Genomic DNA, 24,096 nt, shown 5'->3' on the forward strand with positions numbered 1-24,096 from the left:
TTGTGACATTGGGAAAAGGGAACCAATTCCGCACGGATTTTTAATTCACGATTGCCCTGTATAAGAAATTAGCAGGTACAAGTACAATGACAAATCATTTTTGCCATGTTCGAATAAAAGAATTCGAAACGCAATTTTCTGACGTTTTATAGATGTGTTCATAATTTTGTATGTTATAAAATGTCAGCAAAACCAACATTAAGTTCATAAGTGGATATTTTGAAAACTAGGATATATAGGAAAGAATTGCCAACAATTTAGAAAGCGAAATATCAAGTAAGTATGTACTAAATGCCGAATGACTAAACTGAAATTCATAATATGTTACATTTTTAAAACAGTTGGTGTTATTTTAATTTATATATCTCTTTATTTATTTACTTGGAGTATATTGTTGTTGTAACTAGTATTGCTTTAATGCATCTTAATACTTTTGCTATACTTATGGAATGTAAATTGCACTATTTCTTCCTTCGATGAGAGATTAGTTTTGTGCTAATAATCTTGGAATCTTGCATTGGCTACTTGTGCTATATTTAATTACTCGTTTTAAATAATGTTTCGAATACTTTTTTTATCAACATCATTGTTTAAAAAATGTTACGAATAAATAATAATATGTCTATATTACCTATAGATGTATATTATAATGTTCATGGAATAATAATTACATACATATTGATATATAGAAAAAGTACATATATGAAAGTTTTACATATAAAATACACGACTATTAATTATGAAGGCATTTGATGTTTAAGAGTATATGTTATTGTATTATCATAGCATATTTTCAATATATTTATATAATTAGAATAGATGATTATTATTACACCAATATTAAAAAAAGTCTTTAACAATTCATTTGATTTACATGTTTACAGTGGTTTTTGCATTGTTTGCAACGCCTCTAAAGAATAATATTTTAATACCAACAATTGGTGTGATGCGATCAACAAAAATGACCCCGGTTCTTTGCATTCCATTTGTTTCATTTTTTATAGACTCCACAACTAATGGCTTTGTTGGGGTCCAATGCCAGCAGAGCCATAGAGGAAACTAGATTGCCGTATAACCGAAACAGTCGCGGCAGCAACACCTGCTTGCGGAGGTGGTGGCGGTGCTGGCGCTCTATGTTTTTTGAATGGTTGATAACCGGCGGGTTGCATTGGTTTTGTTGTCTTCGTCATTGAACTTGAAGTGGTGTTTGATGTCACTAATGGATTAGTGTTATTGTTATCTGTGGTAATATTATTGTTGTTGTTTGTTGTAACAGCTGCAAAATACGATATTTTATTACAATATATGCTAATATTATAGAAAATAGTACACAGCATTTGATACAAAATCAGGATAAGGCTGAGTAAAATTACCATGCCATACGTGAATGAGAAATAAAAAATGTTATAAAAAACGATAGAAAATAAAGAAAACGTTCCCCTTAAACAATTGATGACATCCGGAACAATAGTCGTCCTTGCTTCAATCTCATATCCACATTTTACGGTTTTTCAAATCACTGAAAATGAGTATCACATGGAATTTAGCTGAAATGTGAATATTAATTACCCCCTTTTTTAAGAGACCTATTGCAATTGAAACTTTTTGGAAATCGGTGTCTCAAAAACTTTTATACAAAATATCCTATGTCTAAGCAGTCCCTTTCTTTACCCACTGGCTCAAAGTTATATAAGCTACAGTTTCTCTCTGAAATTAAAAACAAATTATAAGCTTTAAACCGGGAATACCTATACCATCAGGGAATATACAAATCATATTTTCTTACAAAAGAACAAAAAAAAAAAAAAAATAAATAAATAACAAACAAATGATTTTATATGTGGTTATTTCCCAATAGAAAATCGAGTCTTCGATGACATTTTCGTCGACGAATCGTTGATGAAATTTCCGAAATTGTCGTGCACGACACCATGCATGACAATTTCTTGCAATGTGTCACCAGAAAAAAAAAACAAAAAATAATCAAACAAAATATGCTATGAAATAATTGTACACATATCTAGGAATTGTTAATATTTCAACATGACTGAAATCGGTCAAACATTGCAGTTTGAATTAAAAATTCGCGACATTTTTCTAAACAGCTGGAGGTAAGTGAGAAATAGAATGACTGACATACATATGAACCTTAAAATAATGATTTTCTTTGTTTCTTTAACATAGGATGAAGCAATCAACATAGAATTTGAATTCTTTATTTGGAGTCTATTATAGTGGAACGCGATCGTGGAAACAATTAAAGTTAAGTATATAAATGACATACATAAATGTATACATCACAAGATTGCGCATAATGTTTTATTATTTGCAGATTTTGCCTAAAAAGTCTTGCTGTCGTAGGAGTTGTTGTTAAATGGGGTCCTGGGCCTTTCTGGATTATAGACCACACTGCCGCGAAAATGCTTTTATATTATGTGGTAAATTTTTATATGTACATAAATGTTGTATTTTGTATGTTAATAAAAAAATGTTAAAAACATATTCATGTATGTAAATAAAATTAGCGCAAGGAGTGTCGTTGGTGACAAACTACAAGACATTGTCTTCAAGAAGATCGTTAACGAAAAGTAGGGTTTTTGTCTTCGAAGTCGTCGTCGACGACAGCTTCGCTTACCCTGTCGCCCAAGTTGTCGTGCATGAATACTGGGACACTTGTGTGAAAAAGTCGTCAACGATCCCAAAGGGCTGTCTGCAAAGAGTCGTGAACGAATTGGAAATGTCGTGCACGATTCATCAATGTTGTCTTAAAGACACTTTCTACTGGGTTCTTTTATTTTTGATATTTTATTTCACACATGGTAATAGATAATAATACAAGAGATGTTTGTATGTAGAAGTAAGAATGTATGTGTAAATGTGACTTGTGGTTTTACTAAAATTGTAATCATAATTCAAACGAAAACAATATTTTATAAATGTAGATAAAAATGATGAGTGGCATGCGCGCTATAACATATAACATTATAGACAGTATTAGAATACGAAAAGGCCGATCGAACCTATAGATGTTTGATTTAGGATTATACAATACATATTTGCTGTTTCTAACTAAAGGGTGTATGGGGGGCTAAAATTTTGAGTGTCGATATTTTCAATAACAAACGCAATATAATATTACAACATTTTTTTTTTTTTTGCTAAAACCAAACATTAGAAGTGTATGCTATCTAATGACAAACACATAAAATTCAATATAAAGCTATAATTCATTAATTTGCAAAGAGTTTTGACTTCAACAAGGGTTCTGTTTTGCATAGTTCATAATTAAACAAAATTAATTTAATGATTAGATAACATTAAAAAATAAAATTAAAAATATATATGTATGTATATTATGTGTGTAAAAAATAATAAAATTTCAATATACAAAATATTACAGAATGTGGGGGGAGTTGTGTATAATGCTTTGCTTCAAAATCGCTTAAAATAATACATAGATAACATATATGTATAGGTGTTTTGTTAAGAAAAGTTCATTACATTTTCGAATATCTCTCACGTGCAGTGTTCTTTCTAAGAAGATGCTGTAAACAATTATATTTAATAAAAAAAAAACGGAAAAAGAATAATTTTAAAACTTAAGTGATACTTAATTAGAATTAACATAACATTTAAAAGGAAAATGAAATGCATTCCGATTTCATTTCACCATCATGTAATAGTTGCCGTATCTATATTTATATATGGGCAATATAAGGATGGTTGGATTCTTTACATTCTACATACCATTTGTTGCTTTGACGGTTCGACGAGGATACACTTTTTGAATATTTACAAATGGTGGAGGTTTGGGGAATTCGGTTACATTGTGGAAACGTTTGCCGAACTTTGATTCCAAATCGGTGACTAAACGACTAACAGCGTTTGCATTGCCAAATGCAGGAGCTGTATTGATGCCAGCTGGTGGTGTTAATGGAGCATTGGCTCGTATGGAAGAATGCCGTTGAGGTGGTACTGGTGGAGCTCCACTTGACTAGAACAAAAATTGTACAATAATAATGAGAATAATAAAATCTGTCCTCCTTAGATTAGGAATTTTATTTGAACGCAAAAAGTAATTCTCAAGGATTTCTTATTTAATTTCCCAAAAAAAATATAACATTGACAATAAAGTGTTCCCTTTCCTATTAAAATAGTTGGACGAATGCCAATTTTTTTCATTGTCATTATGTGTTAGCAAAACTTTACCCGATTTCTGTAATTAATCATAATTTGTTTGGTCACTTTCAAAATGAACAACACTTGAACCAGTTTTCTTCAATCCTTTTCTTTCGATACGTTTCACTTAAACGGTGAAATTATTTTTAATTGATTCTAAGGTTTGTCAGTAAATTTCACGCATTTCTTTTTCTATAACGATTTTTCCATAACAATCGTAGTATTGATGGCCGTTTTCCGAATGCAATGAAAAGATATGCAAACTGAGATGAGAGGGTATGTATTCTATTGTTGCTATAACACAAATAGAACAAGCAACAACTTTCCGCCACAAGTAATGATGAAAAAAGAGAATTGACCAATAAACGAGCAAACGGTAAAGGTATGACAACAATGATTCGTCGTGTTGTTTTTATTTCACGCTTTTAGTATTTGTCCATGAAAAGAGAGTGAAGATTGTATATAGAAGAATGAAAAAAAGTTTTTGCACAACATTGCCTATGTTGAGGAGGGTTCGTTGCACATCTCTTAGTTTAAAATGTGTAGAGAATTATTGCCTACATTTAGGGGTTGAAGAGAAAAATGTCAAATTTGTATGAATGAATTTTTTTTTCTCACCCCACTTGGAATACGTATTTTGTATTCGTCCCACAAATACATAAATAGACTGAAAACAAAATTGCAAACTGACTGATGTGCTATTCTACATAAGACATATTGGCGCCATAAAGGTAACCTAAAGAGAGACATCGCGAAATGTCATACAGAAGTGCAAATAAGAGTGTGTTTACACTATGCAACACTTAGAATGCGTTAGGGTTTTATGACTCATCTAATCGTGGCTAAATTTTTTTTTTATACTCTATATCTTTTGGGGAAATTTTTATTTTGAAAATACATTAGCAGTAGGTACTACTTACGTTTACGTTATTACTGCTAGATTGTCTTTGCGGTGGTGGTGGCGCTGGACAAGTTCTGTGCGGTGGTAATGGAGGTGCATTAATTGGACCTCCATTGAGAATAATTGGCTTCGGAGATTTACTACTTAATGGACTACTCGAAGACTTCGCTGGGGGAGACATGGCGGTTGTAGATGGTGGTGGTGGAGGTGGTGGCGTTGAGTTTGCACCTGTTCGGAATTGATCTCGCAAGGCCGATACGCTGTTTGTGGAAGAAGAGTTCGACGGTGGTTGAGTAGACGGCGGCGACGAGTTTACACTTGTAGCTGATGATATAAGTGCAGTATTAATGGCCGCAACAGGTGCAGCAGATGACGAAGAATTGGAGTTGACGCTCGAGTAAAGATTTAGGTTCGAATTCGATGTACTGCGTGCTGGGGTTGGGGGTGGTGGGGGCTTTACACTTGGGGGTTTGGGCGGTGCCACAGTGGGGCGACCTATTATTATACAAACATACAAAACGCAATGTTACATAAATAAAAAGTTATCAAAGACGCCTTTTCAATATTACCAATGGGAGGCTGAGGTGCCGATCGTAAGCCTGAATTAATGGCCTCATGTGATTGCGCCAAAGGTGTGCGCATTGTTCCAAATTGTTGTTGCGTAGGGAATACTGGACCTCCACCAGAAGTTGTTATTGGCGGTGACCTACAGGATAGAAAACATTTTTTTTTTTTAATTTCGGATGATGGTATTAATACATTGTTAATTAAAGCCATTTAAACCCAATTGAGTATTACACAAAAGACGAATTGTTTAAGCAAGCATTACTTATGATTAAATGATCATTTTAGCAGTGTAGAAAGTGATGAAATTTAAGAGCGTATTGTTTTTTGAAAAAGTGTGAGCTATGAAGATGAGCCGTTTTAGCAAAGTTTGTTAATTCAAGAAAGAAGCATTTTTATTGTTTTGTACCTGGGTGACTTCATACTATGATGACGCGCCACGGCTGGTCTTTGACCAGCCAATTGCTGCAGACCTGGTGGTTTTGGGGCAAAATTCGGTTTGCCATGGTTCGGTTTCATAGAAGACAGCAATGGTGATTTTGTTGGCGGAGATGGCGATGCAGATGCCGATGGACTACTGCTAGCAGTGCCATTGGTGCCACCATTGCCGCCTGCATTGCTACTAAACAAAGTTGATTTATTTGGTGCTAGATTACGCAATGATCCTGATGTTGCCGATGATACTACCAATGACGATGAACTATTTGTGTGGCTGTTGTTGTTGTTTGAATAGTTTGTTGTTGTGGTATTATTTAGGGATGATGTTTTTGTATTATTGTCATTGTTGTTATTATTATTTACAAATACATTATTATTCCCTAAAGTCAAGCTGTGAAAACCAAAAATAAAAGAAAGTGGTGTAAAAGAAATTTACAAAATAAATAAATAATAAGTACAAATAAACAAAATGTGGTAAACAATAAAAATAAAATAAATAAATAATCGAACAAGGCAACAAATACAAATTAGATAGTGCGATTCCTGTTAGAAAATATCCCATTCAGAAACATGCTCAATTTATCACCTACTAGACATATGTATAAGCACAAGGGCAACGTATTACAAGTCCTCGTTATGAATACATACAAATGTAGAATAAAGTGACTCTTTAACCAACACACATATAATGTGGTTATGATCAGAATATAAATATCTATATTATTTATCCCAATTTGTCATATCACTTGACAGTTGTGTTGGTATAAAATTATGTGTGATTAAATAGTAACAAATATAATAACAAAACCAAAGAGAAAAACCAAGTGACGAATGAAAAATTTAAATTATCCATAACAATCATCAAAAAATACAAGTGCAAATCATTGTTATATTTCTGTCCGCATTCTTATAACAATGCATAGAATGATCACTCTGTGATACTAATAATAAATACGTATAAATACATATATGTAAGTGTTTGAACATTTTCAATGATACGTACTTCAAGTTGGCGGCTTTACTCCTTACACTTCCTCCCGTGTTAATTTGTTTTAACAATTTACTATTGATTTCTGATGCTGGGGAGGGAACAGACGGTTTCGATGTATCGTTGTTCGGTAAAATTGTTGAACGTGTGACATTATTCTTACTCTTTTCTAAAACGGAATCGGAAGTACTCTGAAATTAAAAAAAAAAAATACGTAAATGTCTGCATGAAAGCAAATAATGTAAACAGTAAAACGTTTACGAGGACGAACAGTTCTTAAAAATACAAAAGTTACTAAACTAAAAGGGAAGATATATAATTTTTTCAAAGTATTACACGCGCTTGGGCTAAATACCTAGTTGTAAAACCAACATTACGCTAAGAAGTTTAACACCAGAAAAAAAAACGCATTTTTGTCTTGGATGAGGAAGTTTAGTTCCCAAAACAATTTTAAGTGGAAGACATTTACACTAATTCCACCACAGTAACACTTTAACTTACCGTTGATAAATTTTTGGGTGGCTGTGATGGCGGCTGAGGTGGTGGTCCACGATTCGTTTTGAAATTTGCTTCTGTGGCATTGATATGTGGTGTGGAGCCCGAGGTTTGTTGTTGTTGTTTTTGTCGCTTAAGTGTCAAATGTTTTGTCAATTCTGCATTAAAATCCATGGGACCACTATTTAATGCTGCATTTGAAGGTGGTGCTGCTGGTGGAGGACTATTACTGCGTCCATTTGCAGTGGAAGAAGATGTGGCAGGAGTAGCTATAAAATAAAAAATTCTCTTTTTTTATTCGCTTCCGTTCAAAGTATGTATGTATGTATAATGCAAGGCTTACCTCTACTACCATTGACAGGCTTTAATTTTGGCATTGATGTCAGCCCTTCAAACAAACCACCCAATTTTGGCCCACCATTACCAATGCTGTTACCACCGTTGTTGTTGCTGGCTCCACCAATTACTTGCCGTTTTGGTGTGCCAGAATTTGGGGATGTATTGCCACAAATCTTACCAGACAACGCAGGTGCACTTTTGTCCACAGTAACTGTTGGCCTCAAGGCTTTGCCTTTCTGTATAGACTGCAATAGTGCTGATCGAGCTTGATCACCAGATGCACCACCGCCCCCTAACTTTAAACCACCCATGGCGGGAGGAGGAGGAGGGCCAGGTGGTGGCGGTGGACCTGGTGGTGGGGGAATAGCCATCTGTAAAATTAAAAGATATAAGGAACATGTTAATAAACTAAAGAAATCTTCAATTTAGTGTTAATGTACTCGTTTCTCCTGAAATTTCCTACTAAAAAGGCGCATTTCTAGCAAATTATTGCCGAGAAAAGAATTTGTCTCGTACTTTTTCTGTTTAATAGTGCAAACTGATTTCTTATTTGTTAATGCTGTTCACAAATTCATAACAAAAAATTTGATTCTATTAAATATTGTCTTCAGGTTACTAGGAACCCACGCATTATTTGGAGATGGATTGTAACATCAAAAAACGTGTGTGTTGTCTTGCACAGTGTACAAAATCGCGCTAAATTTGAACTTATGGAAAAGTTTAAACATTTCTTGATTGCACTTTTATAACCAATGTCAGTTCACACGTTCATGAATTGTTTACATAATAAATTTATAATTTAAACGTGAGAATAATTGCAAATTCCTGACCTATTTTGTGATTTGGTGTAACCCCGATAAAATAGCAAATGTTTCTTTCTGTGGTTCTAAAATGAACGAAGTACAAAGTGCAAATATTTCCAATTTCTCAACATGCTGAGACCTAATTCAAATCCAGCACGAAATAATGGTTTACACTAGATATTTAAATATGTTACTACTGCTATAACATCTACATATATGACGAATAACTACTACGATAAAATTGAATAACGCCAGTAAACGTGACATATTGGTTGGTATTTAAGTCCAAGTCAAAAGACTAGTAGTAAAACATATTACAAATGTAACCTTTATCTGAACAGAAAAAAAGTGGAAGATAAAAACCAGATTGGCCCTGCTGGTTGATAAACCTAGCATAAAATGTTGACGTCGTACTATTTCATTATGTCAATCTTCGGAAATGGAAAAATGCGATTGATCTATTATTCATCTGGATCTCAAAATATCATAGTTTCAAACATTTTGGATAAGAGAGAAATAAGCGGGCAAACATTACAAATATCTTTTGCCATTTATTTTATAAAAATATTTAGTTTAAAAATACTGTGGTTTTAGTGGCCACACACACAAATATTTCGAAATTCGAGTATTTTCATCCTACGGGCTTATCAAATAAATTATGGTGGTCATTCATTCATTGGTTGCCAAAAAGAAACAAGTAGGCATACATATTGAAATAGAATTGAATCAAATACCTACGCATTCATATCAGAAAACCTTCTGATGCAAAACTATGGTGTTTCAAATTGGTATTTATTTATATGTTTATTACAATCGTTGAATAACATTACAATTCGGTGGCATATGTCTTTATCGCTTGTTTTTTTTTTTTTTTTTTTTGAAAAAGCTGAGTTTTAGATTTTAATACATTTCACCTATTTCTTTATACCTATTATTGTCGTTTAAAATGATTTTGCTTCCAAAATTTCGATAGCGTCCTTTCATAAATATATCACACTCCACATAATATTTACAAAGTTGAATTTTGAATGAAAACTTCTTGTCACAATGAATGCGGAAACTAACCTTTTTTCTGACAATGAATAAAATGAAAATACACATTGAAAAAAACGACGACAAAGACAAAATAAAACGTTAAACAATTTATGCATAAAATCTTGAATAATCTTTAATTAAGATTCTAAACACGTTGTAAGGCCTGATGACTGAGGCTGGTCTATATGAGGCATGTTTTTTATTTATTTGTCAAGACTTTGTTTATGGGCAAAACGACAAATGCAACAACAACGACGAATCAAACAACCACTAGAATAAAATAATAAACTTGATAAAAACAATTCACAAAAACTTAATGAATCATTGGGACAACGGTGAGCAAGATAAAGTAATAAAGAAGAAAAACAAAATAGGTATAATCGCCTCTTTCATTTCGATTTGAAAGAATGAAAACAAAAAAACACAATAATTACCTTTTAGAAATAATCAACAATGAAGGTGTTTTTGCCTTTCTTTGCCGCTCTCAAACAAAATTAGAAATGTATCAGCACTCGTCGCTTGAATTCAAATTCGACAGTCTATATTTTTGTTTGTTTTTGTTTGTCTAAACTTGCATTAACTTTCTTCTTATTGTATTTTCATTCAATTGTATATGTTTTCCGATTTTATTAAAACGTTTACTTGCATTAATAAGCGAATAAAATGCAAATATTTAATGAAAATTTTTGCTTAAAATCCAAACACGCACGTTCATTTGCAACACACTCAACAACAATTCTGTTAGCTGGCTCGCCAGTAATTGGCTCTGTTTATTGTTTGCAATGCAAAACGATATTGGAAATAATGTTGCTGTTACAAACACACCCACCGATAACGCAAGCAATTGCACCTTCTCAGTTCAATAATAAATACAAACAATTGAGTTGCGCATGCGATTACCGCCAGCCAGCTGAGGAGATAAGAAACGAAACGGACAACAAACGCTACGAACGAAGAGTTCAAAACGCAAAGAGACGATGGCGATGACTTTACTAAACGATCCACACTCGTGGAATATTTCACAGTAAGAGAGCTAAATCGGCGCTGAAACTATTGAATAAAGTATAAACATGAGTCATTTTACATAGCGGGAGAGAGAAAATAAAACACTGCTGTTCCTTGAATGGCGGTGTAGGGGGGAGGGCCAGAGGATTGTTACCATCATCAATAAGTACAAGTGTAAATATTCATTTTGTTTGTATGTGGCCGCTTTATACACCATTGCTGCTCATATAATTCATGTAATGAATGGCATTGTGGAGGTCGCGTATTGCATTTTTGATGCATTAATCTCCACGAAAAAAAAAACACAGCGGCAGCAGCAAAAGAAAGAAACAGTGCAAATTATTTATGGTTGCAATGTGATTTGTGTCCAAATCATGTTCACATCTAGTAGGCAAGACTGTAGATAGTTTTCTTTTTAGTCCACATCATGCTGACAAGGGCCTGTGTGCAGTTGACGTCATTGGATGATAGCAATGATCTTTGGTCTTTTTATTGATTCTTAAACTAGCAATGGACAGCAGGTAGATAAATCATTATAGCCTCATGATGCAGTAAGTAAATGTAATTTATATTCAGATAAATTCTCTATAAGATAGAGTGTTAAATCATTTTAGGTGACTCAAACCTATGTGACTAACCCCCTGTTATTGTAACTATTTATACCCTCAGCATTTAGGCTAGAAAGGGTATATACGCTTTCATACGGGCAAAATGTGCCTCATTGAAATAATGGTTTTAGACCCCAAGTATGTTTGGACGAAATGTGTTGCAGACAATTTGGAGTCGATTGAGCAATGTCCGTCCGTCTGTCTGGCTGGAGCGCACGATAACTCTCGAACGGATCAACCGATTCGATCCAAAATTTGGCTTTCGTAATATTTTGTCCAAACTTAGTTTAAGTTCGAAGATGGGTTATATCGGTCCACTCCTTCCGGTACCTTCCCCCACAAAAGTTCGAAAATGTTCGGAAATTTTGTATGTACGATAACTCTTGAAGGGAGTAACCGATTTGGTCCATGTTATGCAAATCGTGAAATGTCTACCAGACTTAGATGAGGTTCAAATATGGACTCAATCGGTCCACTCCTTCGGGTACCTCTCACACAAAATTTGGGATAAGTTCAGTTTAGGACCTGTTCGCGAATCGCTTTGATTTTTGTTTCAGCAACTTGTATTCACTGGGCATGTTCATCAGGGCCATGTTCACACTTCCTGAGAAAATAGCCTAAAAGTTGAAAAAAACCCTATGACACCGTGTGAGGTGGTTGGAGCGTAAGATAACTCTCGAAAGGATCTGCCGATTCGGTCCAAAATTTGGCCTTAGTAATATTTTGTCCAAACATAGTTTAAGTTCGAAGATAAGCCATATCGGTCCACTCCTTCAGGTACCTCCCCACAAAAGTTCAAAAATGCTCGGAAAAATTGTTCGTACGGTAACTCTTGAAAGGAGTGGCCGAATTGGTCCATACTTTACACATCCTAATATATCTACCAGATATAGATCAGGTTTAAATATGGACTATATTTGTCCACTCCATCCGGTGCCTCCCACACAAAATTTCGGATAAGTTCACTTTAAGACCTGCAATCGAATCACTTTGATTTTTGTTGAAGCAAATTGCATTCGCTGCCTCAATTACGATGGTAAAATTTGTTTCAGGGGCAAGTCCATACTTCTTAAGCAAACTGCCCGAAGGGTGCAAAAACCCCCTATGGCACCATATGTAGAGGCTGGAGATCCACTTCCATAATGGTCAATGTCGATCCATTCCTTTAAGTATATCCTCCGCAAAACTTTTGATCTATAGTCCTAATCAACATTTTTGTCGGTTCATACACCCAAAATTTTTAAAACCCCCTACCTAAATGCATACGTTTTTGGGGAAAAAAATTGTTTCAATATACACAGGCTGAGGTCGGCAAAGCTGACTGATATTTTTTTACTTGTTTTTTTTTTTTCGTTTGTATATATTCCTAATAATTTCGACATCCATAGCTCAGCCCCCAGAAGACATACATACTTATTTTTTCGTATTTATTGATTTATTGAAACATTTTATAAAGTAAACCTCAAGGCCGGCGAATAAGTTTTACAATATTCATAAGAAAAGTTCCTACTACCTAAAATGTAAAGGAAGTCACAAGGAAACAAGGATACTGGAATTTACAAATCTTATAAAAAAAGGAGGCACCGAAGGTTAATCAGATCATCAAATATCCATCCCAAAAAAATCTATTGCGAAAGGTGTTATGTTTGAAAAGCGTTTGGTGGAATATAGATAACGCATAGCATTGTTGAAGGCTTTTTAACAGGTTTCAGTCTGGATACGGTAGTTCCGGAATACAGCTCGAAACAATATAGTATGTTAGGCACGACTGAAGCGTGAATTAAGGTCTTTTTAATGTCACGAGGTTAACCCAAGTCGCAATTGTAAAGTTGGCATAAAGCAAAGTTAGTACGTGAGACTACTCGATCAATGTGATAAATGAAGTCCAAAATGACACCGAGACAGTCCAATCTGTCTACAAAATCAATTGATATACCCTTGTATTGTATCAAGGAAAAGAGCATTTTGGAAGGGTTAACCGATAGTTTGTTAAGGCCCATCCATTGCTCAATCGAAGAAAGAGTATAATTAATCTTTGCTCCCGTTCCATATATCGTTAAGAATTCATCATTTAAAAATCAGCGCGAGTAAATCGATCTACAATATTTGACAATTCGTGTAAAAATAATAAATTTTTTACAAAAACCCGTGTAAAATGGAAAATTTTGAGGCGCAATATATGTAAGTACAAATTTACTTGATTCATACCGGTTACTTTGTAGAGGATAGTTCAGGATGAAATTGATAATATAGATCAATGTAGATTACGGATTTTACTGTTAAGTATGCACATTAATAAAATGCTCAGAAGAATGAAGAAATCAGGACAGAAGTTCCCTAATTTGTGAATATGGAGTTTTATCGATTTCATGCTTCATTTTAAATGCGTTGCGTAAAAACTTATATCATACAAAACTCACAAAATATATATTGTCCATATCATTAATTTTTTTATTGTTTACGTTTGGTTTTGGTTAAAGTAAAGCTACGTTATTTGCCCTTAAAATACCACAATTGTCCATTGCTTTTCTGCTTACAATCATTTTCTGAATTTTCCATTATAATATAATAATTGTTCCACAAACATCCCATACGGGACAAGGGAGACTTCTCTCATATCAATGAGTGCACCCCGATTCATATTAGCTCAATGATACTACTGTTTATCGCCGAGTCCGAGCGGCTTGTCTTAAGACAACACTTTGTAGAGAAGTTTTACATGGTTGAAATACTCAGGAAATGTCGCCAACATTACTGAGGGGTATTTTGCCACCGTTGAAAATTTTGTTGTTGACTGGCCGGGCAACCGAACCCACGACCTTCAGCGCGCAAGGCGGGTGGGCATACCATTGCACCACGGTGGCACTCAATTTTCCATTAGCTATACTTATAATTGCTTCCATTTAGCGCAATTTTGCTACAATGAAATTCTATATGTTTTATGGAATAAGTTTATTAACAACGCAATTATTTCTAAGCTATAAGAAATTCAAGTATTCCAAACCACAATTTAAATGTAATGGTGTGTTGTTGCTATTCTGTATGAAATTCAATATTTTTGTGTTCACATTTCGCCATCTCCATTATTCTCTATTAGCAACATCATTATTGTCGTTATTATTACCTACCTAAAGCTGTCAGTACCTTGTCACCGTCTATTGACACACATGAACGCCGTCTTCACCTAAAATATTAACATTTACATTTAAAGTACGCCCATGTCACATTTAAAATTTGTGCATTTTGTTTTCATACATACACATTGATTTACTATTTTGTGACTTTTAATAGAAAAAGAAGAATTAGTTTTGTTCATAACACAACAGCACACCCTAATACATTCAATTTGTATTCTACTCACTTGAATTGAATGGAGGAGAATCCACACAAACTTTTTGTTAACCATAAATATCCAGTGGCAAATGATTACGTATTAAATTGTTCAATAGCAAAAAATGATACATAAACTATTACCAATACCTTCGTCCATAACGTTTATTTATTTTTGCCCCATCATCGTATACCAAATTCATTAGATTTGTAAATAAAACAAACCCTTGTTTTGAAAGGGCGTCGCCAAAATAGAAGTAAATTTTCTTTTGTTTTACTCTGATCGAATTAATGGAAATATTATAGTGTAGTGATTTGTTAATTCAACTTTGGTCATTAAATAATAAAATTTCTTATGATTCATTCTGATTAAAATGTGTATATTTATCAATCCATCCACCATATTTATCAAGTCCATCCTCATTTTAAAATGAATCGTATTTTTTACTTATCTAATAACGAAAAACGATAGGAATTTGCTTGAGAAAAGGTATTTTCATTTGATATTGAATAATATAATTTTTTTTTAAATAGCGTTAAAAATTTTGATTCGATAGATGCGTTTGTGGAAGTTTAATTTTATCTCAAAAAAAGAAGGGGACCAGAACTACAACAGGACTGTACTCCTGCAAGAGCACGGAAAGAAATCCAAGGCACAAAGAAGTTCACAAGCGATATAACTACAAATCGAACTTCTGAGAACTACTATGCTACTGGATTGTATGATGCTACGACATGAAATCATACATGATATTGTGCTTTATTCCAGATCGGTGTAATATTATAACTTGAGATGATATTGTCCCAAAATGAAGATCCAAAAACCTTTTTCTCGAAAGATGAATCCACTACATCCTTACTCCTAGTCTAATGCTACTTAAATTCGTTACAATTTTATTTCTCATATACTATATCTTTTTGCTTTTTTTTTCCTTGTCAATGATTAAGAAGGATCAACAATTGTAGCAACCTACTCTAATAAACAATGGCCACATCCCATAATAAAAAAAATCTTGTTTTAATAAAGTGTAATCAGAGCTAACAGTCATTATTGCCAACAAATTAAACTAACAAGCTTTTGTGGGGAGATGATCTAAAAAGGGCACACCTTATTTATGGGCATTAATGGAAAAGTGCACCTATCTATTTAATGTATTGACCAAGGTGGAGTTCTTTTTGTCAACGAAAAATCAATTAATAAAATAACAAAACATGAAATGAACAAACCAAACAAAAAAAAAAAACTATAGAAAAACAATTGACGAAAAATGGCATTCTGTCAGACAAATCACGGTATGACGCACATTCCGAGTATGTTGTTCCATGTTCCATTTATTCTCCCACAAAAAGGCAACAACATTTGCCATAAAAACTGTTATATTAAAGCAAAGTAAATAAAACAAAATAATAAGACATGACAACTGATTCATATCTTTATGCAATCACAGTTGTAACGCCAGCTTGAGACAGAACCGTAGTAAGCCACAGCTATGAGCGATCAACTACAAAGAAATCTGTGACTCATAACAGTTTTTTTTATTTCTTCTTTCATTTGTTTAATATTCTGTAATGAAGCTTTCCTACAACAATGAGAGAAACACATGTTGCATGCATATACCGTCCTCATCATTGGACCAAATAATCATCATCAACGTTGTCATTATTTTCGACATTATTCTGCAAGCGAAACATGTACAATGAAGGGAGTATGATGTTTTTTTTAGTACAATATGTATTACTACAAATTGATTTGATAATTTTGTTGGTTTTTGTGATGGAGAGATTTTAAACATAATCTGACATGATCAATGTGATAAATTTTGTATCCACAAAAGCAAAAACGCAGTTTCTAGTCATTTATATATTTTTCTAACTTAAAAATGTAAAATGCTTAATTTATTCATGAAGGAGGCAGTCATTCGGATTTCCAAAATGTGACTCATACATTGCTTAAAGACTGTGTCACAAGTAAGAAATTAAACAAATCTATAAAATTATTTCTTTAGCTATTATAAAACAATTGTATAATCAATCTATCAAAAACAATACAGAGAGTGTTGCAATCTGGTATTTATTTCAATGTTCATACATAATACAAAGCCAAAAAGTTACCCCAGAAAGTGTAAGATTCATGACATATAAGAATTAATCATACCTTTTCATTAGTTTTTATTTTTAAGATGTCACTCAAAATGCAATTGAACTGTTATGTGTCAATAGGCTGAAAATTGTATAGAATGAAATAAATTAATATATTTCCTAGTAAAATCGAAATTTGTCAATATCTGGCTCTCTAGACCCTAACACTAGAGTATTCTTTGATTGTTGCTATATTAGATATATACTTTTTCATTAGATTAAACATTTACTGTGATCTTGTTTAAAAATAATAATAATTGCAAACGATCTGGTTTCTATGTTTTTTTTTACTGTTTGTATTTATTCAAAGGTTAGTGCCCCCATTCGAAAGGAGTTCATATGTTTACCACAATATCTTACTTAAAATGCTAATATCTCTTTGTTTTCCTATATATATTCTTTTGTCATCTAATATATAGTATTAATCTGTTGGGGTTTCTTTATTTCTGCAAATGTATTTGTTGATAGCATTTGATTATTATTTGTATACAATTTTCGCATTATTCACCTTTGTTAGCGTGTTAGTTTACTGGTATCTTATCCAATGAGTTTTAGGTCTCAGCAATTTGTATTTTATAAAAATATACAGACTGTTTTCAAGGAAGATAAGATAGCTGCAAATTGATTAGAATGGAAGTGAATGAGTAGTTGCGCGATAGAGTAGTGACACCAGATACAAATGTTTCTATTATGAAAAAGGAAAACCCGAAAAACCCCCGTTGAAAAGGGGTTTGAACATTCCCTTTTGGCCCCTTCATATTGAAATGAGATATTCTGCAGTTTAATCAACCAAACCATAACATAACCTCCTACTAAGATAATATAAAATCTAAATAATCTAGATTCTAGAAACTCATCTAAAGTACAATGGAGATGTACATCTGTATATTCTTAATGAACACATGGTTGGCTGTTTGAATATGTGTATGTGTCTCTCGTTGTTGTTCATTTATTTCCATCCGCTTATAAAATATAAAGATCAACTGAAATGTATACCAAATTAGAGGTTTGTGTGGTGTGGATATGCAAATTGCGATATCTTTTTGCAACAAAACAAATAATAATTTGTATTTGTACTTTTATGATATAGCGAATTGTGTGTTTGCTGTTTAATGGACATTACTACATTACAATTCCTCGGTATATATCACATGAGGCGTTTAATTGCAAATGACTCACTTAAAACAACAATAATAATTATGTCGACTGTTGTTAAACACTGCTGCTAAACAGTTCTAATGCAAAAGGAGAAAATAGATCACAGTCAATTAATGTACTGGATGGCAGCTTGTTTATGCAGAGCTGATTTTCAAAATAATCTCTAGGCTTGATTATCATTGATTGTTCATGGCAGATATAATGCAATGTGTACCGTAAATTATTATTGTTCAACCTATCCCAACAATAGAGGTATGAACATTTGTCGCTCTGAGCGGAAGGTACGACATTGAAATTTGCTCATTCATAAAAAGTGTTTTTTTCGAATGTGAATTTAAAACAGTAAAATTATTCCCCACAGAAAATAACATAGAGAAAGGTTTGTATTGTGATCAAAACAACTACACACCATGGATGTGCGTGTGACCAACATAAGTGAATAATTATTTATAGTTTTTCTTGTTTTTCTTTATGTTGGGGTTGTTGAATGTTTGGCATTAGCATAGGTCGGCGACAGTGGAATGATATAAACTAATTGTTGCATTTTCTTCATACATAGGCATTTAATCTCTTTGTGGTAGTCGGTGCTTTACGGAACAGATGTGTTGCTGATGACACCAAAAACAATAACAAATACCCCAAACAACAACCTCATGCAGAGTCAATCTTATTGCCGTGGTGTGGCCTCTTATAGACCAAAGTAAATAAACTTAATGTGGGTCATTTGAAAGAGTAACAAGCCAAACAACCACACACACACTCGTCTAACACCAACACTGCATAAAACTTATGTTTACATGATGGAGAATCGTGAACGTTAAAAACCATTTCGATGTCAATGAATTCAGAAATAAGATTAAATAGGAATTTAAACAAATTCTCGTTGTTACGTGTAAATTGTAGGAAATGTGATATTTCCTATTTTGTTTCAGTTACATGTGAATCAATGTGTGCGAGTATGTAGGGAGGAGTTTGTTGATTTTCGAGCAAGGTATTTTTAATGTAAAAGTAAGGAGAGCATATTGCTTTGGCAAAGTCAAATAGAATATAAGGCGGCCAGTGATAACTTAATAATGCACCAGATATAATAGACTGATTAAAATGCGCTTATGTCACATGGACTTTAACATCAGTGTCCTATCCATAACTCATTAAACAATTACCATAAATAACAATAAAGCAATTACAAGTAACAAGTGTCGTTCAGGGGCACGGTAATCCTTTGGACCCTGACCACAACGATATATACATACATATGTTTTTTCACTTGAATCTCTTGGATCACAACTATAAATTGCAATCCGGGGGAAATCCATACTTCCCGAGATATGGTTTCAGCCCCGACACGATAGAGAGCGAAATGATTGAAAATGCCAAGACCCATATCTCGGAAAGTATGGACTTACCCCAGAAAAGTATATATATATATATATATATATATATATATATATATATATATATATATGTAAAATTTTCAGCCCGATACGAGAAATACCCCAATACCATATATCCATAGGTAACCATCCTCCAAACACTGATATAGTTCGTTTTAAATTTTACTATATTGTCTTGATATAATACCACAACTACTGTAGGTATCTCATTTCCTATTATTTTTTATAAACGTTATTGCTGAATGTCTAACAAATAACAATAAAAAATGTTGTTTGAGCTTAAAACGCATTTTACACTTGCATTTAAAACATGTGTTTTGGGAATTTGCGTCGTTTACTTGACAGATATTTTATGGAATTGACAACTTTAACGACGCATGGTTTATAAAATATGTTAGATGCGAGGCATATTTATATAAAGTAGGAGTGACAATCAGCTGTATTCTAACTTTTTTGTAAAATTAGTTTTCAAAATGTAATAGAGTCTACTGATGAAAATTGAAACTTCGAAATTTGCTACGTCCCAATTTACATTAGGCGAGTTTACTTGTGGCAATTGTCAGTTTGATGGAGAGAGAGGTGAGGTATATGGTAACCCTTTGCCTCTCAACGCCCTCTCTCACCCACAAACTGACAAGTAAACTCGCCTAATGTAAATTGGGACTACCATAAAATACTTCCTTTCATTTCAAACGTGTAATAAAAAGGACCCACCACAGTTCTGAATGCTATATATTTACATTTTGATTCAAATTTGTTCTATTTTAGATGATTTTCACAATGTATCTATGTTTTCCCTGAGAAAAATTTTTGGAACGACCCTATTATTCAATATTTTCTTTGACAATTAATTTTCAATAACAACAATGATGTTTTTGTAAATTGGTTAGTTGTTGTAATTCTTGCATATACCTTATATAAATTTACCTTGGTTAGATGTTTTAATGTTGTTTATTCATAATTTCTAATATTTCACAATTTTCTTGAATTGCATCCTCCGGGGAAATAAGCAAAATCAAATAAGTTTTAGTTAACTTAAAGCTACGATAGTCTTGCTTCACCATCATTGTCGCTTGTAAATATTAATAAAATATTATCTCGGTTCAAGAAAATTGCGAAAATATAAATTATGAACCTGTAAGAATCTACAAATTTTTACTACGATAACAATCCTTTATGATAACGAAAAAAGTTTCAAAAATTAGTAGATTCTTGCAGTTCTGGAACAGACCAAATATTAGGTCCTCAAAGCTCAAAAAAGGGAACAAGTCGAGTTTACGCACCACGCGAACCAAAATTACTTTAAAAAATTTAAATTTTTCTTAAATAGGAGGCCTTCGGCCGGGGATTTAAGACTTTCTGTAATGGACAGGAGCTAATTTCGGGCACGGGAACAAAATATTATTTAAATTGTAAATTTCTCACCATGTAGCCGGCCTTAACAAGGAAATGTTCGCAACTTCAGAGGCCCATATCTCGGGAAGTATGGACTTCCGCAACAAATGTTATATATGTTTGTAATCAGAGTGACGAGATCTACGTGTGAAAAAAATTTCATTTCGATCCGAGCTTAGTGGGTAAACTCGTCTTAGGCCAAATTATCAAGTGGTCTGTTCCAGAACCTGCAATAATCTACCAATTTTTACTACGATAAGAACCCTTTATGTTATCGAAGAAAATAGTAAAATTTAGTAGATTCTTGCAGTTCTGGAACAAAGCACCTGCTCCCTTGTTGAAGACTAACCAAACCTGGAACAAATTTCCTTTACCGACAGTTTGCAAATTTTTTTTTCCCAAAAATCTTAAGTTTCTTTTAATAGCCTTTAATAGACTTTCTCCTATGGACAGGAGCTAATTTCGGGCACGGGAATAAAATATTTTTTAAATAGTAAATTTCTCACCAAGTAGCCGGCCCTTACAAGGAAATTTTCGCAACTTCAGGAGCCCATATCTCGGGAAGTATACATTTCCCCAACATAAACTATACTGCGTTGGAATCAGCATAAAAAGCACTATCTGTGGTAATTATTTCATATTTTTCCGAATACTTTCGGTAAAGGAAAGATATGCCCCAAACCTTTGGTTCTTTATTTCCTTTATTAGTTAACATTTAGTATATGAGTATCGTTCAAAGAAACTCCATTCGCTTTCATGTATTGCACCTGCACAGGTTAGGTTAAAATGTGATGAATTGGTATAATAATCGTCGTAGCAAAGTGAAAAATTTACTTACCCTGAGAGTTTATTTGGCCAAGTGATGATAAATGTGTGACGTTAGACTTCTTGCAGTTAATTTTTGTAGAAGTCGCAAAAATCTGTCTAGAAAGTTTCTATTCGCATTTGATGTTGATTTAAGTGAAAAATATTATGACTTATGTTTTCGTTTATGGAGGAGCAAATAGACGTGAAGAGGAAATAAGGCAACAAAGATAACAAGAATTCACCAAAATGAAAATTATTCGCTGGACAGTATCTGAATCATGCTTATTTAACTTGTATTATCGTTGCTTAATTTTTGTACAATCATGGATTTTTAAAGCATTTCGGGGGTTTGGATTAATAAATAAATAGTATTTTATTCCAATTTTTTGGCATTTTTTTCTTTCTTTTCTCCCACACACACACTCTCACTTTGGATTCGTATTCTTCGTTTGACACTTCTTAATTTTGTTAAATGTTAACTATTTATCTCGTTGGTGCGCTCCGTTTTATCGATAAGATTATTTATTGGACTTAATATTACAAAAATAAGTGTATCTAAATAAAAACGCGAAAATTTGCGCGTATATGTTTTGCTCAACCGAAAATGAAAAATGATTTGTAGGGATAACAAGTCAACTATTAATTAGGGATATGCAAGCCGACTTTCGATTAATCGATTAGTCGACTTTTTGTTTGAAAAGAAAACGAAGACGACTTTACGTCAAAGTGAAAATCGATTCACGATTTTTTGTATGCAATTTTTGAAAAGACAACTTATAGCCGGTTTATATTACAGCTTTTTGCCGGGTTAACCCTCTTTATGAAAATTTATTTGACGTATATACAATGGAATTGACATTTGAACCCCAGTGATTAGATTCGGTTGTATGCAAAGGTACTTTACAGTTGCCTGTTCCAGAACTTGCAAGAAGCTACTACTTTTTACTACGATAACATATTTTCCTTTATGTTATCGAAAAAAATAGTAAAAATTAGTAGATTTTTGCAGTACTGGAACAGACCAACCCCCATTATTATAAGTCTTCGTTTGTAATAGTTTGGATTTACCGAACAGCTTTATAGCGTTCCGATTAAATTAAAGTGAAAAGTGATGATTGAATTTCAAGAAGGGACTTTTTGGCATTAGATTTTAATGTAAAAAATATATTTTTAATGCCTACAAATTTGTTTATTTTGCATTTTCAAATCCATCAGATAGTTAAAGGACACATATTATGTGTATTCGTTTACTCAAAATTTGTACAAATTGTTACTGGATGTTGTTCGTTTACTCTACAGTACAATGCAAAAGACCTTAGTTGATTACAAGAAGTTACTGGACTTGTACAAATTTGTACAAGTTGTTGAGTAAACGAACACACCTATAATAATGGCCCCAAGTGTTTCATTTAACTTGCTTTGGTGTTCGTTTAGTTCAAATCATTTTCCACACAGTTGCAGTTGGCCAATCGAACTAAAACTTTGCACACTTTTCAGATTTGGATGACAATACATGAATATGAAACCAAAACCAATATGGGTCCATTTTTTACTATAGCCCCCATATAGCGGTACCACCCGATTTAGTTCAAATCTAGTAACTCATTTGTAACATAAGAGAGGTACACACGATCAGTTTTACTCAAATAATCGGTTGCTTGCAGTGTGGCCGCTCATTTTTGCTGGATTGTTTGACAGTAATCGATAATCCTGAGAAATCGACAGTCAAGACTTATTGTGTGTATCCCGCTATAGTCGCAATTGACCAATCGAACTGAAACTTTGCACACTTCTCTGATTTGGATGACAATACATGAATATGAAACCAAAACCAATATGGGACCATTTTTCCTTTAGCCCTCATATAGCGGTACCACCCGATTTCAGGCAAAGACATAGAACCGTAAAGATTGGACATAGTGCATAATGCAGTTCAATTTTACTATTAAACCATAGAGGGTGTCTGTGTATAACAGACAACTAATGGGTACTTTACACGATATGTATTTTACATATGGGTTGTCACTTTGCGTATACATTTTGTATATAAAAAGTGACAACCCATATGTAAAATACACATCGTGTAAAGTACCCATAACAGAATACGACGGCAACAAAAACAAGTATAACATAAATTCATGTCACCATATTGGAACATAACATTATGTTAGACCTCCAGTGCCATCTGCCGATGTATAGTAGCAATGGAAATGTCCCATCTTGTTATATTTTATGTCTTTGTTTCAGGTGTTTTGAGGATTTGTCTTCATTTTTAGTCCGAATTGCATGGTAGAACAAATACAAGGTAAAGTTAATACTACAACAAATACAACTCGAACAACAACCACAAAGGAATTTGTTTTTGTTTGTAACGTTACTGCCAGTTGTATTTGTAAACAAAACAAGGAAATGTCTATAAATTATTGGAATTTAAAAAACTAATAATTTTTCACATTTGGTTCAATATTTTGGAAAACATGAATGAAAATTCGTTACATTTTCAATTTTTATGTTTCCA

The 24,096-nt window shown here is 33.3% G+C and overlaps 1 protein-coding gene across 11 annotated transcripts; it reads right to left on the bottom strand.

Annotated features, from left to right (window-relative positions):
• Positions 1 to 350: 350 nt before the first annotated feature.
• Vrp1 (Verprolin 1) lies at positions 351 to 22,223 on the bottom strand. Of its 11 annotated transcripts, none has more exons than XM_073956862.1 (9): positions 21,610 to 22,223; positions 7,909 to 8,275; positions 7,572 to 7,834; positions 7,086 to 7,261; positions 6,054 to 6,356; positions 5,650 to 5,786; positions 5,100 to 5,575; positions 3,748 to 3,994; positions 351 to 1,276 (listed from the first exon to the last, which is right to left on the bottom strand). In XM_073956862.1, the coding sequence occupies exons 2-9, from the start codon at positions 8,273 to 8,275 to the stop codon at positions 1,014 to 1,016; spliced, it is 2,232 nt and encodes a 743-aa protein (XP_073812963.1). In that variant the 5' UTR covers positions 21,610 to 22,223; the 3' UTR covers positions 351 to 1,013. The 11 variants fall into 11 exon arrangements, with proteins under 11 accessions (XP_073812963.1, XP_073812960.1, XP_073812961.1 ...); XM_073956859.1 differs by having other exon boundaries at positions 6,054 to 6,473; positions 21,610 to 22,216; XM_073956860.1 differs by lacking the exon at positions 21,610 to 22,223 and adding an exon at positions 10,177 to 10,736 and having other exon boundaries at positions 6,054 to 6,473.
• Between the last annotated feature and the right edge of the window lie 1,873 nt (positions 22,224 to 24,096).

Source organism: Musca autumnalis, unplaced genomic scaffold (genome assembly GCF_047663935.1).
Source record: "Musca autumnalis isolate F117 unplaced genomic scaffold, ASM4766393v1 scaffold_5, whole genome shotgun sequence".
Lineage (NCBI taxonomy): Eukaryota > Metazoa > Arthropoda > Insecta > Diptera > Muscidae > Musca > Musca autumnalis.